We start from the raw sequence: 15,266 nt of genomic DNA, 5'->3' as shown, positions 1-15,266 counted from the left end.
CCCCAGACTACTATCCTGTGAACAGAGAGGGAGTTGGAAGCAGAAATACGGGCTGCGAAAATGAAAAATGAGGAAATGTGCAGCTTCAGTTGTATGACATGCTGTAATTCAATCTTGTTTATGACCTCACTTCCTGGAAAGCGTTGGGCCTATAGGCACAGTCTGTGGTTATCAGCCAACTTTTTTTTTTCCTTTCACTTCAGTGCTGTAAAGTCCGTCATGAGCACCACCACACCTTTTACCTTTACCTGCAGCTGCTGCTGACTTTCTTTGTCTGAGAGTGTGTGTAAAAAGTATCGATATGAGATGACCTGAAGCAAAGATCAACCCCATCATCCAGGTAAGCCTGTTGAAATGGAAACTTGTCTCTAGCCTCAGTCAGAAGATTAAATCATACAGAGGCTTTGAAATTATGGTTTGTTCCCCTTTGATCAGAGCGTGAACCATGAAAGTTAAACATAAACTGCAGCAGAATTTCAGTTCTGAGAGTCAATGCGGTGCAGTCGATTTGAATTTCTCAGACAAGTTCAGGCAAGAGTAGAAGATATGTTCCGAAGAGAGAAAGGTAATGCAAATACTAATCATTAACTGGGTTACAACTGTTGACATAAAATTGGCAATAAAAGAAAAACAGTGTCAAGTCAAGCCGTTAAGGCTTCAGCATGATCTGGCTATATTGAGAACAAATAAGTTTAATCAACCAATCAGTCTCACAAACTATCGAAAATTAACCTGAAAGATGAATTCTTTATCTGAGTGACCTTTACCACATATACAAGGGACCCTATTGTATATTTCACAGGCTTGAGATTTGTTTAGGATCAACAGAAGAATGAGGAATGAGTTAATCATTATAAGGAGATAAATTTGTTCCAATAGTATTGCAAGCAAAGAAAACATTTCAAAAATGAAACTTTGTAGAAAATGTGTTTGGAAAATTGGACATTTTTCAGATTTTAACTTAAAAAAAATTATTTAACAGATGCCCTGCACCCGGAAGTGTGGAGACAAGAAACGCAGTTTTGTAAAGTGTTTATTAATTTGCTTGCTGTGTTAGTTTTAACTCTTCCTGCCGTTTCTAACTTTTGCATTTTCAAGGACTACTAACAAAGTGGGTGTGATCAGCCTGCACCAAATGCGAACACTAATTTCTTTCCCTGGTTCAAGATTTTGATCCGGAGTGCATATAGATTGCAAAATGGACCGCCAATAAGAAAAGATATTCCTTTAAGAGAGCCATCAAATCAATCTAAAACTCTAGACATAATTACTCATGAATTAACATCTTTTCATTCTATTGAATACAAAGGCAGGTTCACTTGTGAGGCTGAACACATCAATCAACATTTAAAGTTGTGTGAATTATGGACTATTTTGAAGCGATCTGCATTTCTAAATTATTGAAAAAAAAAAGATTATTTAAAATGGAGAAACTATGACATAATTTTGACAGGCATTCATATCAAACACTTTTTGAGCAAAACAAGTGATGACGTCATTAAAACCAGTAATATGTTGGAGATACTGGCAAGTAGGGGTCTCTGCCCCTCTCGATGCTGCAACAATACCTGTTTGGTAGAGGAGCTTTATGGCTACAAGTTAAAGTCCAGCAAATACATATATATATATATATATATATATATATATATATATATATATAGATATATATATATACATATATATATATATATTATATATATATATATATAATATAATATATATATTATATAATATATATGGGTTCACATTTTTGTTTTGTTGTATATCGTTCAGGAAAGTTACAGATGACAGATGAAGAGGCGGTAGGGTGCTTATTGAACAATGAGCACCCTATATGTATATATGTATATATATATATATATATATATATATATATATATATCTATATATATATATCTATCTATATATATATATCTATCTCTATATACAAGAGAGCGAGAGCGCGAGCGCGAGAGAGAGCGCAGAGCGAGAGCGAGAGCGAGAGAGCGCGCGAGCGAGCGAGAGAGAGAGAGAGAGAAACTGCAGTCTGTAATTTTTTTATTTTGGGGGGCTTCTTTTGTGTGAACACACTGCTTAAACATTTACAGTGCAAGTCCAAAAACCCTTCCAGAGACTCCAGACTACAAAGAGAGGACTGGAGTCTGAACTGTAGAGAAGGGGAGCCCGTGAGGGCATAAAAAGTCTGTTTACTGACAAAGCTTGGCATTCTCAAGAAACCTTTATCACCTTGACTACCACAGTTCAAATGAAAGGTTGTGGGGATACACCAACCAAGAGAAAAAAATTTTTTTAAAGAAAATTCAGTAGAACCTAAAAAATGTCAAAACCTTTGTCTTTTTAAAACAAGAATGGCATTGAGGTATGTCGGTAGGTTGCAAAGGTTTATCGAATCTAGAGAAAATAAAACATATTTTGCCAAAAAGAAATCATAATTGCAAATGTATCATGTCTGCATGCCAACAGCCGAAATTAATCCCATTGAGAATAGATTATCTCCTTTGGCGCCTTTGGGGATGGATGCTCTGCAACACACTGAGGGACCACTATCTTAAAACTGCATTGGTAAACCTCACAGAAGCACACGTCGGCAGGCCACGTCCGACCAACCTGTCCGACAAAATCAGGATGGGTGATGATGACAGTACGACAGTAAATCACAAGTAAACTCTTTATTAGAACAGCAGAGTTGTTGAAAAGGAAATAATTGACTTTCTAATTTGGCCCTGTCAGAGCCAGCTAGCATTTGTTAACGAGACCTGATCAAAGCCATTCTATCAGGATGAATCAGAAATACAGATGAAGATGGAAGAAATGGTGCAGCTACTCTCCACATCTATTTCAGGTCCTAACAGCAGACATAGGATGGTGATCATTCTCATGGATTGATGAAATTGTTTTCCAAATCTCCCCTGCAAGTCATTGCAGGATGTGTTCAGCAGATGTGAATTTAGGGAGTGTTATCAGCCCTGTACAGAACCCAGATTAAGTTGAAGTAAATCCACAGTTTTCATAATCAAACATCAATAATTTAATGTGAAATAATGCCAGCTGATTAGTTTAAATATATAAAAGGAATATATTAACCTTTTACTGGTTCCCTTGCATCAGAAAGCAGAGCTTATTAAAACGTTTTGGTAATAATGCTTTACTAATGCAAACAATGCTAATAAAATTGCTGTAAATGTTAACCGAAGCTGTGTTCCACACCCATAAATGTTGAAAAGCTTTGAAATATTTGTTGGGTGCATATATTAGAGCACATCTACAGCAGGCATCCAAACATAAAAGGCAATTCTCTGCTCAGAATTAAAGGCACCATAAGCTGTTTTTAAATATTCAACATAATAACCCAATGAAGCAACGGTAAATGCCTTATTAACAATTAATATCCTTCATGAACTCAGTCCAGCATGAAACTTTCATGAGCGATCAATAGTTTATCTCTGAAAAGGTATGGTATGATATGTATTGATCCTTCAACTCTTTGATGAGAGGAAGAGATGTGAGAGGAGAGAAGTGAGGGGAAAGCCGGAGCTAAACAGATTACCCAGGGCTGCAGAAATATCTCCTCCAAAATGTCCCGAGCTGAGAGCCTTGCTGTTTCTTATTTTTCACAGATCAAAAGCGTTTTCTGTGACAGCTGCATGTCCCACCCCACAGCCATCATGGAGGAGGTAGCAACAGGTGAGTTGTTCCAAAGCCCATGCGTATGCAGAAGAGCACTTTCCTTCTCCTCACAGGGACTCTATTTTCACTCTGTTCCAGGGTGCAAATGAATTCTCCCTAACATACTTCGCAAACATTATTATCTGACTCAGTGGTGGCTCTGTGTGAGTTCAGCCTCTGATTTTTATCCTGTTTGGAGGGAAGAGAGCCTGTCTGGGCTAAATTAATGAACAGCAGCCCTAAGGTGTGTGAGAGTCTGGTAAAAAAAAAAAAGTAGCAGGGACGAACGCAAGAAGGAGTTTGAGTGCTTTGTCGGTGGCTGGCACTGCACATGTCTTGTCTATCTGAAAATCTCAGCACAACAGCGACCAAGCTAATTCAGTAATGAATACATTATGCCTCTCTCAGGGCGCTTCGGCAGCTCCTGCAATTCATGACACAATTCGTGTAAAAGCATTGCAAGCCTGCAGTTGTTTTCACCAAGAAATCCCACCCGTCCAACAGCCCATGTGCCTTTACCTTGCTGTGGTTTCATCTCCCAACTTTAGCGCCTTCTCTGATCCAACATCCACTCCTGACTGAGTCTGAGCAGCTGCACCTTAACATGTGCTTAGTGAAAATGTATAATAATGCACGATGAACGTCTGATATGCCAGTACCTGTTAAGGGCTTTCTGTGCTGAGACAAATATACTGCTGACCTCCTCTACATAACATATAATTATAGTGTGATGGTATAAATTGTAGATGTGGCATATTTGAATTTCTGCTACATTGTAAATGAAAATTGTTGAACCTAAAGGAATAAATACGTCTTGGCCCAACGCCTAAGCAAGCCACAAAAAGGCAAAAATTTACCTTTTCCACATGAGTTTTTTTTTTTTTTTTTTTTGCTAATGCAGATCTGTCATCTGAAATTGTCTGGTACAAAGACACACATATTCCATAAATTAGAACATTATTGAAAAGTTTGTTTTTTAACTCAATTTAGAAAAGGAAGCACGCCTTAAATACATTAACAAAGACTGACGATGTCCTAAAGCGGGGGTGTCAGACTCCAGTCTTTGAGGGTCAGTGTCCTGTAGCTTTTATATGTGTCTCTGCTTCAACACACCCGAGTCAAATAATCAGGTCATCAGCAGGTCTCTGGAGACCTTGACTGAATTCTGAGGAGCTAATGCTGCCGTTTCATTCAGGTGTGTTGGATCAGGGACACATTTAAAAGCTGCAGGTCATCGGCCCTCGAGGACTGGAGCCTGGCATCTGTGTCTTTAATTCTGTTAATTATGATTTTTTTTTCCAACCTCCAGCTAATAAATACACAGCATTTAAGATTAGACTGTTGCCTCAGACCGATTAAAAAAGCAACATTTTTAATACAGAAATAGGGGATTTATGAAAAGTATGTTTAATCCCCGCTTAAGGTTGTTTTTTTCAAAGGTACTTTTAATCTGAAAACAAGCTTCTTAGAGATTCATATTGAAATTTGTTGAATATGACTCTATGTACCAATATTATATATTTTCTCTCTTTTTTTCCTTTTTTTATGTACCAATATTATAAATAATGCATACATACTGTATATTCATTACACTTAGAATTACTGTAGAGTCAGTTTTGTCTGAAAAATTCTTCTCTTTTTTTTAGCTCATTTCAAGTTTCTGTGTGTACTTTCTCTTCAAACTTCCTGTGAGAAAAATATGTAAAATAAGAATGCTTTAACCTCTGAACTCACGCACCCAAAATCCCCAAACAAACGGCTAAAAAAATACTATGCGCAAATTAAATTAGATGCTACAGTAGAGGCAAAACGTGGTGTCTCTGTAAAAGTAACACTTTAAATTCTTTAAATTGTTAAACTAAGAAGTCCAGTACGGTGTTTTTAATTATTGAAGTTGGAACACAGTTGTCAATTTTTTTGCTCTTGTTTTCTTGATTCTTTCCTCGACATGCAGCTGCAGGATGATGCAAGGAGATTGTAGCTGAAAAATAAGGAACCCAAAAGAGACAAGTCTTTTGTGTGACAGGTGTGAATGCAATATAATAAAAAATTACTATTCTAGACCTGTTTTTCTGTAGGTATGTCTAGGTGCTCTCAAAAACCTTTCCGATAAGTAATCAGAAAAAACATTGTCACTGCTGTGACAAACTCCACCGCATCTTCTGTTGCTATTTGAGTTTTCCCAGTAGCTTTACACATATTTCCTTGTGAAAATGTACGTCTAACACCAAATGTTGACTTTTACACACAAGGATGCACAGAGAGCCCAGTAATCGGATGAGCTTTACGCATGCTGCTGCTATGGAGTTTTAAGAGTCCTGCCCCACCAGTGATACATCCACGGGACAGTAATTTCACTGGCTACAATCTCCACATGTCGCTATGAGCGTCTGAACTGACTGGTCTGAGCAACGTACTTTACACCAGGAGAAGGTAGGGTTTTGAGAAATGAGCTATGGTGAATAACGTTGGTTCAGGAGAAACTGTGGATCAACACAGTTGGTCAAAAGAGGTGTTAATCAAAGGAGGACGGCCTAGATGACCATGTTGAAACAAGAGTTTTTAAAATTGAAGTCCAAGATAGTAACATGGCTTTGAATTCAAAAATATGGTCTGATTGGTCACCGGTGACCCGTTGCCAGTTAAGGGATATAGGTTCCTTGTATTTTTTTAAAAAAAAAAACAGAAATGTCCAAGTTTGGATTGCAATGATCATCCTTTCCATTGGTTAGTTGAGGCAGATAGGAAGTGAATCAGAAATAGCTGAGCAGGAGGCATGAAGGTGGCAAATATCAACCATGTTCATCTACAAAGACTGTTTTATGTCACATATACAGTCAATTGCAAAAGTATCAATATCCACTGACATTTTCTGCATTAGTCAAGATAAAGTGTATTTTATGGGGATTTAACTGGATTAAAAAGCACAAAATATTATTTTAGACAGACAGAACTAACAATAGGTTTGGGACGAACTAAAGGTATCTTTTAGATGGACTATGGTAAAACATCACAGACCATCTCTCTTTGCTGTTCTCCAGTCTTTTGTTTACATAACCGGGCCAGCTGCGCGTGCATGTGAACAGCTGCCACTTGGTGCTTAACTCCTCCTTGCCCCTAAAATGCCACCGCCAGGCCCAAAATGTCAGTGAGTAAGCCCATCAGATCAAAATGTTCTCTTGCTAACAGCATTATAAAGTTATGAGTTACTTACTTCTTCACTAGTCAAGTTCCTCTGAAAGGTGATGCTGTTTTGCTGTGTATTTCTCCTTTGTAAATATGCGCATATGGCTCATCTCATGACACATCTAGTTTTGTTCTAGAAACAGTGCTCAAGCTCCACCTAGTGGTGAAAATCGCTTTGACTAAGAAAAATCTGAAAAGTGTTACATCTGTTTTGAGTCCCTTTTAATCTAAACCCTCAGTGCCACATCTCTTTAATTTAATAATAACACTGTTAAAATAAAATCCAGTGCCACCATCTGCCTTTAGAAGGCACCTGATTAAGATTATGTTGTAAAACATTATCCCAGGCTTTAAACATATTACAGAGCACTGTCCAATCTATCACCTGCAAATAAAAAGAAAATTGCTAAATTACAAATTTTGTGAGACATCTTAACCGTGCCTGAAAGATGAATTTTCTTGGTATTTGTGCATTCAGAAACATACGAGAATCCATCTCGCGCTTCAACCATTTGTGACTGACCCAAGAACTGTTCGGGCCAGTCACGTTGCAGCATTATGGTTTAAGGCGTGACATGCAAGCTGTTATTAAAGCAATAGCTGCCAAGCCCACAGCTGAACCAAAATAAACATGGCAGTGCAGGAGGACACATGCGTGTCTCATAGTTCTCATGGAGCCTTCTGCTTACTGCAATTTAATTTGATACCATCATTGGCTAAAACTAACCTTTTGTAGGCGGGCACTGGGTGTCTCTTCGACCAATCAGCTTGGAAAGTTCTGCTGGGTGTCCCTTCTTTCCCCAAACAGATTTGATGGGAGCAGGAACTGATTGACAATGTGCAGAACGTAGAGTGCTATACATTATCAATCTGGCTTGCCAGGTTACGTCCACCTAAGGTTGATCGGACAGGCAAGGAGAACATTAATATGAGGAGCAGCTAAGAGGCTCATGGGAACTCTGAAGGAGCTGCAGACATCCACAGTCAAGATTCAAGTGGGGAAAAACTGTTGACAGAAAGATTTTTAGACGTCCAGCCAGTTTAAAACAGTGATAAAGCAATAACCACAGTTTTAAAAAATCATAGGAACTCTCATTTTAAGTTTGCCACAAGCAAACACAGCAAACAGGTGGAAGAAGGTGCTCTGGTAAGATGACACTGAAAACACTATCAATATCATTCAACTTGGTGGTGGCAGCGTCATGCTGTGGGCATTTTTTCTAGTAGATACAAGGAAGGTGGTTAAAGTTAAAAGCAAACAGGCTTAAATCGGAAGCAACCAGACTTTTGCTTAGCTTTTCTGAGAACGTTTCGACATTGTTTAACCTTTTTTTTAAGAACCACAGAAAACCAGACTGTCCTGAGAACTGTGTACACGTTGTCCCCCAAGCAAACTGAAAGTAGCTGCATAAACACACACCATACTTATCTCCTTCGAAACAGCCCAATGTCCAGCAACCCCAGAAGAGGCAGAAAACAGGTGGCACTTTGTTCCACCCAACTACTTTCGGGACTGATGGGTCAGAAAATCTTCAGAGCTTAGAAAAATAACAACTCCAGAAATATATTATAATGACACAGCCATGTTACCTGTTCTTCTAAATCTACTTTCAGATGATATCTATGCGTACGCTCTGTCCAAGACGCTGACAAAGGTTTCCTCACCAGCAACAGTGGGTCTCTACTCTTCTTGTCAGGATCGACTGGATGTGATTCTCAATAAGATGGAAGGTAAATGGTGTTTCTAAAACAATCTCTTAATCCTGTGAGAAAGTTCATTCTCGGGCTCGGCTCTGTTCGACGCCGATGACTACTCTTTACCTCCGATGATTTTAATGTTTGCAGTGTTTCTGACACTGTCTCCGTATCCGCCGTGTTAGCTGCGAACAAGACAGGGATGTGTGAAAGTGTGATGCGTCGACTGTGCCAACTGCACCTGTTCACTACAATATATTGGTGACACAATATTGCGACTTATTATGTTAAAATGTATGTAGTCAAAGCAGAAGGCTTTTATAGCTTCTTTAAAGCTGATTGGGTGCATTAAAAAAGGGATTTAAATAGAAATAATTCCGTTTTTGCATTCTTCTCATTGTCGGCTAGTCATCCTGACATTACAGAGGCCTGTTTATAGATGCATGGCGAACAACCTTCAAAAATCAGGCTGCACAAATGATTTCACCTTGTTCATAAAATATGTGGTGGCAGAAATGTGGAAGACAAGTGACATCAACTACGATGACTGGGGAAGGCACAGGAGCGGCGACAGGCCTCCATGGAAAAGAAAAGTAGTGCTGCTATGCCCTGAAGGTCCCGCTGCAACAGGAATTATTCTTTTCTTTTCAACCTTGGCAGATATATTGCACATTTCAGATGAAGCTTGAAGCTCAAATAATAAAACTCAAAGAACAATGAGGCTGTGAGATGTTGTAAGACAGATGACAAACACCACTAATCCAGAACCCTACATCCATTTTCTTTATTTTGCCTTCCTGCAGGCTGATTGTTTTTCATGGAACTGGTATTGGATTTAGTTCTTTGCTCCAGGGTGTTTTATTGGTTGCTGGAAGCCCAATCAATACAGTCCATAAAAGGTTAAATATTTAACAGAGGATTGTATCAAAGCCTCGATTGTACAGTTTGGATGCACAATATTGTATTTTTGATGATAATGATTAGCATTTTTTCAACTGAATTTGTTACTTGTTGTTTACTTGGGAAAAAATACTTTTAAAATATGTATTTAAATAGATATTTTTTATATTTTTATGTAAAATTGTACACTTCATTCAGCTTTACCAAGGTTTGATCGTTCTCTAGCATAAATTAAAACATCCCCCACCCAGCGTGTAAGTCTTTACCTATCCCATTATTTAGGTTAAAGCTTTCATTAGGATATGATGATATTTTTCATTCATATTTTATAACAGAGTTAAGTGGACCTAAACTATCGACATTCTCAATGTAAATATTGTTGTTGTTGTTTTTCAGTATACACAAGTCGGGAATCCATAAGGATTGAACAAAGATCCAACAAAAGTTCAAAGCCCCGTGCAGCCAAGCTGTCATTCACAGGCCTAATGTCTCTCATCTGGAAGCTGCTCTTCTGCACACCAGTCTGGACCAAACAGAACCAGAATCACCATAATGTCAGGTTCATTTATGTGAATTTCAGCGCTTGGCATTTTGCAGGCTGTGACCTACTATGGGCTGGGATTGCCATACGGTTGTTTCACGCCATGCAGATGAACTTTGGGAAACTGGCCCTTGCACTCTACCGTGTTACTCAATACGACGAAGAGGACGAAGTGAAGGAAAAGGTTTGTGTGTTCTGTTTGGTGTTTCTTTGCTTTAAGAGCAATAACAAAAGTATTATCCAACATGGGCGCCCCGAAGTCAACCTTCTATCTAGATGGGACTAGCCAATCCTAAAACGAGATCATTGTTATGAGAATTAATTTAGCAAAAACAATGCTTTTATATAAACAAACTGTCTTCCAACTGTTTCATGCTTTTCAAAATCCAAAGTGGGCAACAAAGTGATTTTCTTATCTGGACACGTGCCCCTAAAACACACCAGTGGTTAGTAACCTTTTTTTTCTCCGTGGATTTCTTTTTAAACCCAAGGTGGTGAAAGATGGCCCCAAAAACTGGATTTCCAAGAAAGTTTGCTGCTGCCCCCTGTGGTTTTTCATCCTGTCCATCATTGCTGTCCCTGTAGTCCTTGTAGTTGTCCTGTTTGTTTGGGGTCTTCCTAAAGCTGGTGTAAGCACAGAGGACCAAGAGACTGATGCGACTAGTGAGGTGGGTGTACTGGAGGGCTTCGTCATTGCATCGTTAGGAGTCCCGGCGGCGAGTGCACTGAGGTTTATCCTGCAGATGGCCAAGAACCTCATCTTCAGCCAGGATCGGAACATTACAAAGGGAATGGACAACGACCGGATCAGCAGCCAAATGGGTTTTATGAACGAAGTCAGGAAGGAGATTTGGTTTCTGACTCAATTCATCAAGTTTATGGAGGTTTTTGAAAGAAGAAGGATTTGTATTATATTGAAAATCACTAACCTGGACCGTTGCTCCCCCAAGAAAATCGTTGCGGTTCTGGAGGCCATCAATATTTTAGTTTCAGATGAGGGAAGCCCAGTTCTTTCCATTCTGGCTGTAAATCCCAATGTTCTGTTAGAAAAAGTGAAATTTGCAGAAAGCTGCTTCTGTAAAGAGGACAGAGCTCACGCTCTGCTGAACCGCATCGTTACTCTGGCCTTCACAGTCCCACCAATGTCTGAAAATTTAAAGAGCAACTTATTTCACAGTCTTACCAAAAGGTCAGGAACATCTGAAGATTCCCCCTTAAGGAAGAGCACACACAGGAGAAAGACATCCTCAATAGATCTGTCTGTGGTGGATATTGATGAATCAAAGGAGTCAATTCCACTGATGAACAATAAGACAGATACCCTGGATGTGGACGAAGACGAACTGGAGAAAATGGTCAAAGGGATCCTGAGTAATGCAGAGAAAAAGCTAAACAAGTACATGTTAGATGACGCCATCTCAATGAAGAGGATGATCAACTCAGTCTGGGTAACCTGGATAATCATGAAGGTGTTGAAGAAAGAGTTTCCTGCTCCAGAGCACACTGCAGCATGGGTGGTCCTAGCCAACCAGTGGCCCTGTCGATTCAGCTGGATCATCCAGTGTGTGGAGGATGAAAAGCAGAGAGCAGCTATTGATCAACAGAACATGAGCACTGATGATTCAAAGACCCTATGGAGGGTCTTCAGCGAGTCCAGGGAGGAGCTGTATGTGATGCGGGCACACATCCAAGACCTCCTGGAGCAGGACGGGGATCCTGAAGTGTTCGAAGCGTTGCTCAAGGACGAAGAGTTTGAGTTTACCTTAAAGAACCTGGAGGTGTTTCAAGTGGCGATGGTGAACCTGGATCAGTCGATCAGGAGGGAGCTGGCTCTAATCAGAGGGACATCCGGGCTGAAAGACTCGGGCTGGATGAGGAACGTTGCTCCTCTTCCGGTTACAAGTCTTATCAAAATGACCACAGAGGATATCTGCAAAGAGGTGAGTTCTTGCTTCTAGCTATAATCTGTTAACCTGAATCCGCCAGATGGATTTGCTCTGCATATCCATCTGGAAACCTTCCGTTGAAGTAATTTTGGGAAGGGGCGAAAATACTGGTTAGCTGATTGGCCTATGTTGGTGATAGACGGGCTAAATAAACCAATCAGATCAACGAAACATATGACGTACTAACAGCGACGACGAAAACACAACCACAAGCTCTTGCCGAAACCAGTCAGGAGAAGAGCAAAAACATCTTTCCTCTGAGAAAAGCCTCCAGAGCAGTGTTTTGCTCTTCTTTCAGTGAAGAAATACTCTGTAATTCCGATAAAACTTGCTCGATAGCCACGCTAACGCTAGTTTCATCGGCTGAAGCCTCCATGTTCTTTAGACTGAACTGTCGCGCTTCTCGTTGCGTCACACCTCAACCCGCCTCAAAGCCAACGCTGATTGGACGTTCGTTTGGTGAACTGCTCCAAATTTTCAACGGAAAGTAGCCAGACTGATCTGCGAGTGAAACCTTGAAAGCTCGCGAGATCAGGATGGTCTCACGAGTCTAATAATCTGTACAATTCATGTAGAATTAGGCTGTGTTGCAGAATCTTTCCTTTTTCACTTCAATTTCATTGGATATTTTTTGTTTCAGAGCTTTCTTGAATGACTATTTACGTAACTTTGGGATTTAAAACTGCACTGACACTTTGTCAAAAGGAGATCATGTTTGATATGTTGCACCACTTTGTTTTTTTCTGGGATATCACATGTTTACATTATTTATCATAATAATAAAATATTTTCTAATAACATTTCTAAGCCTCAAGCTTAATCCCTGACCTGGTTTATCTGCCACATGTTTCATAATGTCTTTTTCAGATGGAAAGGATGGACTTGGAGAGTAAATACATTGATACGGTGAAAGACCATAAGCTCAATGGCTCTGCTCTGGTCTTCGGTGATGCAGAGGATCTGAAAGCCCTCCTGGGTATGACGTTTGGCGAATGGGCAACTTTCAAATTGCACTTCTTGAGTTTCGTCTCACCTCTCCGGTCACGGTATGACAACATGCTGCAGGTACCTTCTAACAACCAGCTGTCAAAGTTTCCGCATCACGCCCCCCACAATTACTCATCTACGCCCAGTCTGTGTTAGCGTCTGCTTTCTGTAACACAACATACCACCCATCCACTAAAGTAAATCTTGAATAGAACAAGGTTGGAAGTTGTTCTTACAGTGTTTGAAAGTAAAAATATTTTTCAACTCTTGCCCAGTTTTGTATAGCTTTAAAAACCATGTAACAATGTGTTATTTAGCTATTGAAATGTCATGTTTTTTGTACACCTTTTGTTCCTGGCTTCAAGGATTTGAGCTAAATTCACACAGTGACAGTTTTCACCCAGATATATTGATTCACTGCTGAATTGCAGCTTAAATGTGTTGATTGCCAGTTGCGGAGACTTTTTTTTATTTGGGGGGTGGGGGCAAGATGGGGGCAAGTCTATGTCAGGGGCATCAACAGACTATGAGAATTTGTTTCTAAAACCATTTTCTTGCTACCACTCTATAAGGGTGGGCACCAGAATGGAGGACTGGCTGGGTTTGATCACTGACAGGTTATCAAACCAGATCCAATAAGGAAATACTAAACAACCAACTTAGATCATCACCAAAATAAAACTAGTACCCCTTTAAAGCAAAGTACTACTACTGTATTGCATTCCTTGTGTAACAAATGTTATACATCCCCCTCCACGGGTAGACTTTGCTCTTTCTACCCGTAAGCTAACATAACCTTTAAAAACAAATTCAGTGTGGACCAAGTGTCCTGAACATGTTATTAACATGTTGGAATGAAAGATCTTTCCATCCAATCATCCATACATTTTCCGTCACCCTTATCCCTATTGGGGTCACGAGGGGTGCTGGTGTCTATCTCCAGCATTCAATGGGCGAGAGACGGGGTACACCCTGGACAGGTCGGCAGTCTGTTGAAAGATCTTTCATTCCCAAGAATGTATTATTTTTATTTTATCAGAGCAATCACATAGGCAAAAAACAGAATAAGGTGGTACATTGTTAGTTCTGTATCATTTCCTTCTCTCTGGCTCCTCTCAGATGTTGTTTCATGATAAGTTCTCACTTCCATTCTATTTTTTTCAACCCTCTTTATTGCCTCTGCATATCTTATCTCATTGATTGTTTTAACTGACTAGAGTTGCACGATCAGCCGCGAAGGCGCTGAAAATATTCATGTACCACTTCAGAGGCAACTGAGCACAATATTATTTTTGAAAGCTTTTTATGGATTATCTCTCAGGTTTAACAATGAAAATTGATTTATTTGGTGCTGGTCCACGATTTCAAAAAATGTTTGCTAAATGTTTGACTTAAACCCTTCTAGAAACTCAACACCAGAGAGTGCCGAGTACAAGTTACAAGTTATCGCCTTTAAAAAAATAAAAATTAAAAATAGCTCGATCATGAAATCACATTTGTTAATTCATGTAACGTCACTTTAAGCATCATGCTTCAGGGTACTTTTATGATATCTAATAAGGCAGCTCAACACTGTTCATGATGCAGTAAAGCTGTAATTCTTTATTTCTTGCTAATAAATGCAAACTCAAAAATGGAATGTAAACACAGTGTTCAATAGTAAAATCCTTACTCAAACCTTTTTGTGTGGTTCTCATTTCTACTTTTTGTGTGGTTCTCACTTCTAAACACATTCAAGTTAACATATAGCCAATGGAATGAGTATTTTTTTAGTGATATTTTCAAAGCTTTCAATGATTCTGATCCTGCATGAGAAATCCCTGTCTGCAGTCTTCATGGCGTCACTCCTTGCTCCCGCTCCCTGTGCTGCACAGGCAATCAAGGTCTGAGCAGTTACACCTGCGGCAGCTCCAACCGAGTGAAGTCGCTGCACCTGGGAGGAGCGCCATATATTCCAGGCTCTCCCAGTGGGTAACTGCCAGACTCTTGAAAGCCACCGTGTCAGTAAACCATCCAGTGTTCCTTGATTGCCTGCCTGATCTCGACCTGTCTCCTTCCTGGGATTTCTCCTGCCTGTCTTGCCTCTGTTGGATTCTCCAGTTGGATTCTGTATTCTGGACATTGACCTCCTGCCTTGCCTCTGCCCTTGCCTGGCTTCTTCTGCCCCTCATGAATGACCCAAAGCCTGAACCTTGGACATGTGTCCTGTCTCTGACCCTGTTTGGAATCCTCTGCTCGGAGTGTTCCTCCCATTACAGATTATCTGGCCTGGATCCCGGACTCGGCCTTTGCCTAGCCCAGGGGTGTCAAACTCATTTTGGTTTAGGGGCCGCATACAGCTTAAT

At 40.0% G+C, this 15,266-nt stretch overlaps 1 protein-coding gene across 1 annotated transcript; it reads left to right on the top strand.

Annotated features, from left to right (window-relative positions):
* Nucleotides 1-218: 218 nt before the first annotated feature.
* nkpd1 (NTPase, KAP family P-loop domain containing 1) lies at nt 219-14,578 on the top strand. Its single transcript, XM_036136066.1, has 6 exons — nt 219-340; nt 3,618-3,684; nt 8,467-8,583; nt 9,844-10,172; nt 10,480-11,928; nt 12,802-14,578. Exons 2-6 carry the CDS (start codon nt 3,645-3,647, stop codon nt 13,075-13,077), a joined length of 2,211 nt encoding a protein of 736 aa, XP_035991959.1. The 5' UTR covers nt 219-340; nt 3,618-3,644; the 3' UTR covers nt 13,078-14,578.
* The last annotated feature ends 688 nt before the right edge of the window (nt 14,579-15,266 follow it).

This window comes from Fundulus heteroclitus, chromosome 4, assembly GCF_011125445.2.
Source record: "Fundulus heteroclitus isolate FHET01 chromosome 4, MU-UCD_Fhet_4.1, whole genome shotgun sequence".
In the NCBI taxonomy this organism is placed as follows: domain Eukaryota; kingdom Metazoa; phylum Chordata; class Actinopteri; order Cyprinodontiformes; family Fundulidae; genus Fundulus; species Fundulus heteroclitus.
The sequence above is the reverse complement of the archived record's forward strand: the minus strand, read 5'-3'. Positions and strand labels throughout refer to the sequence as shown.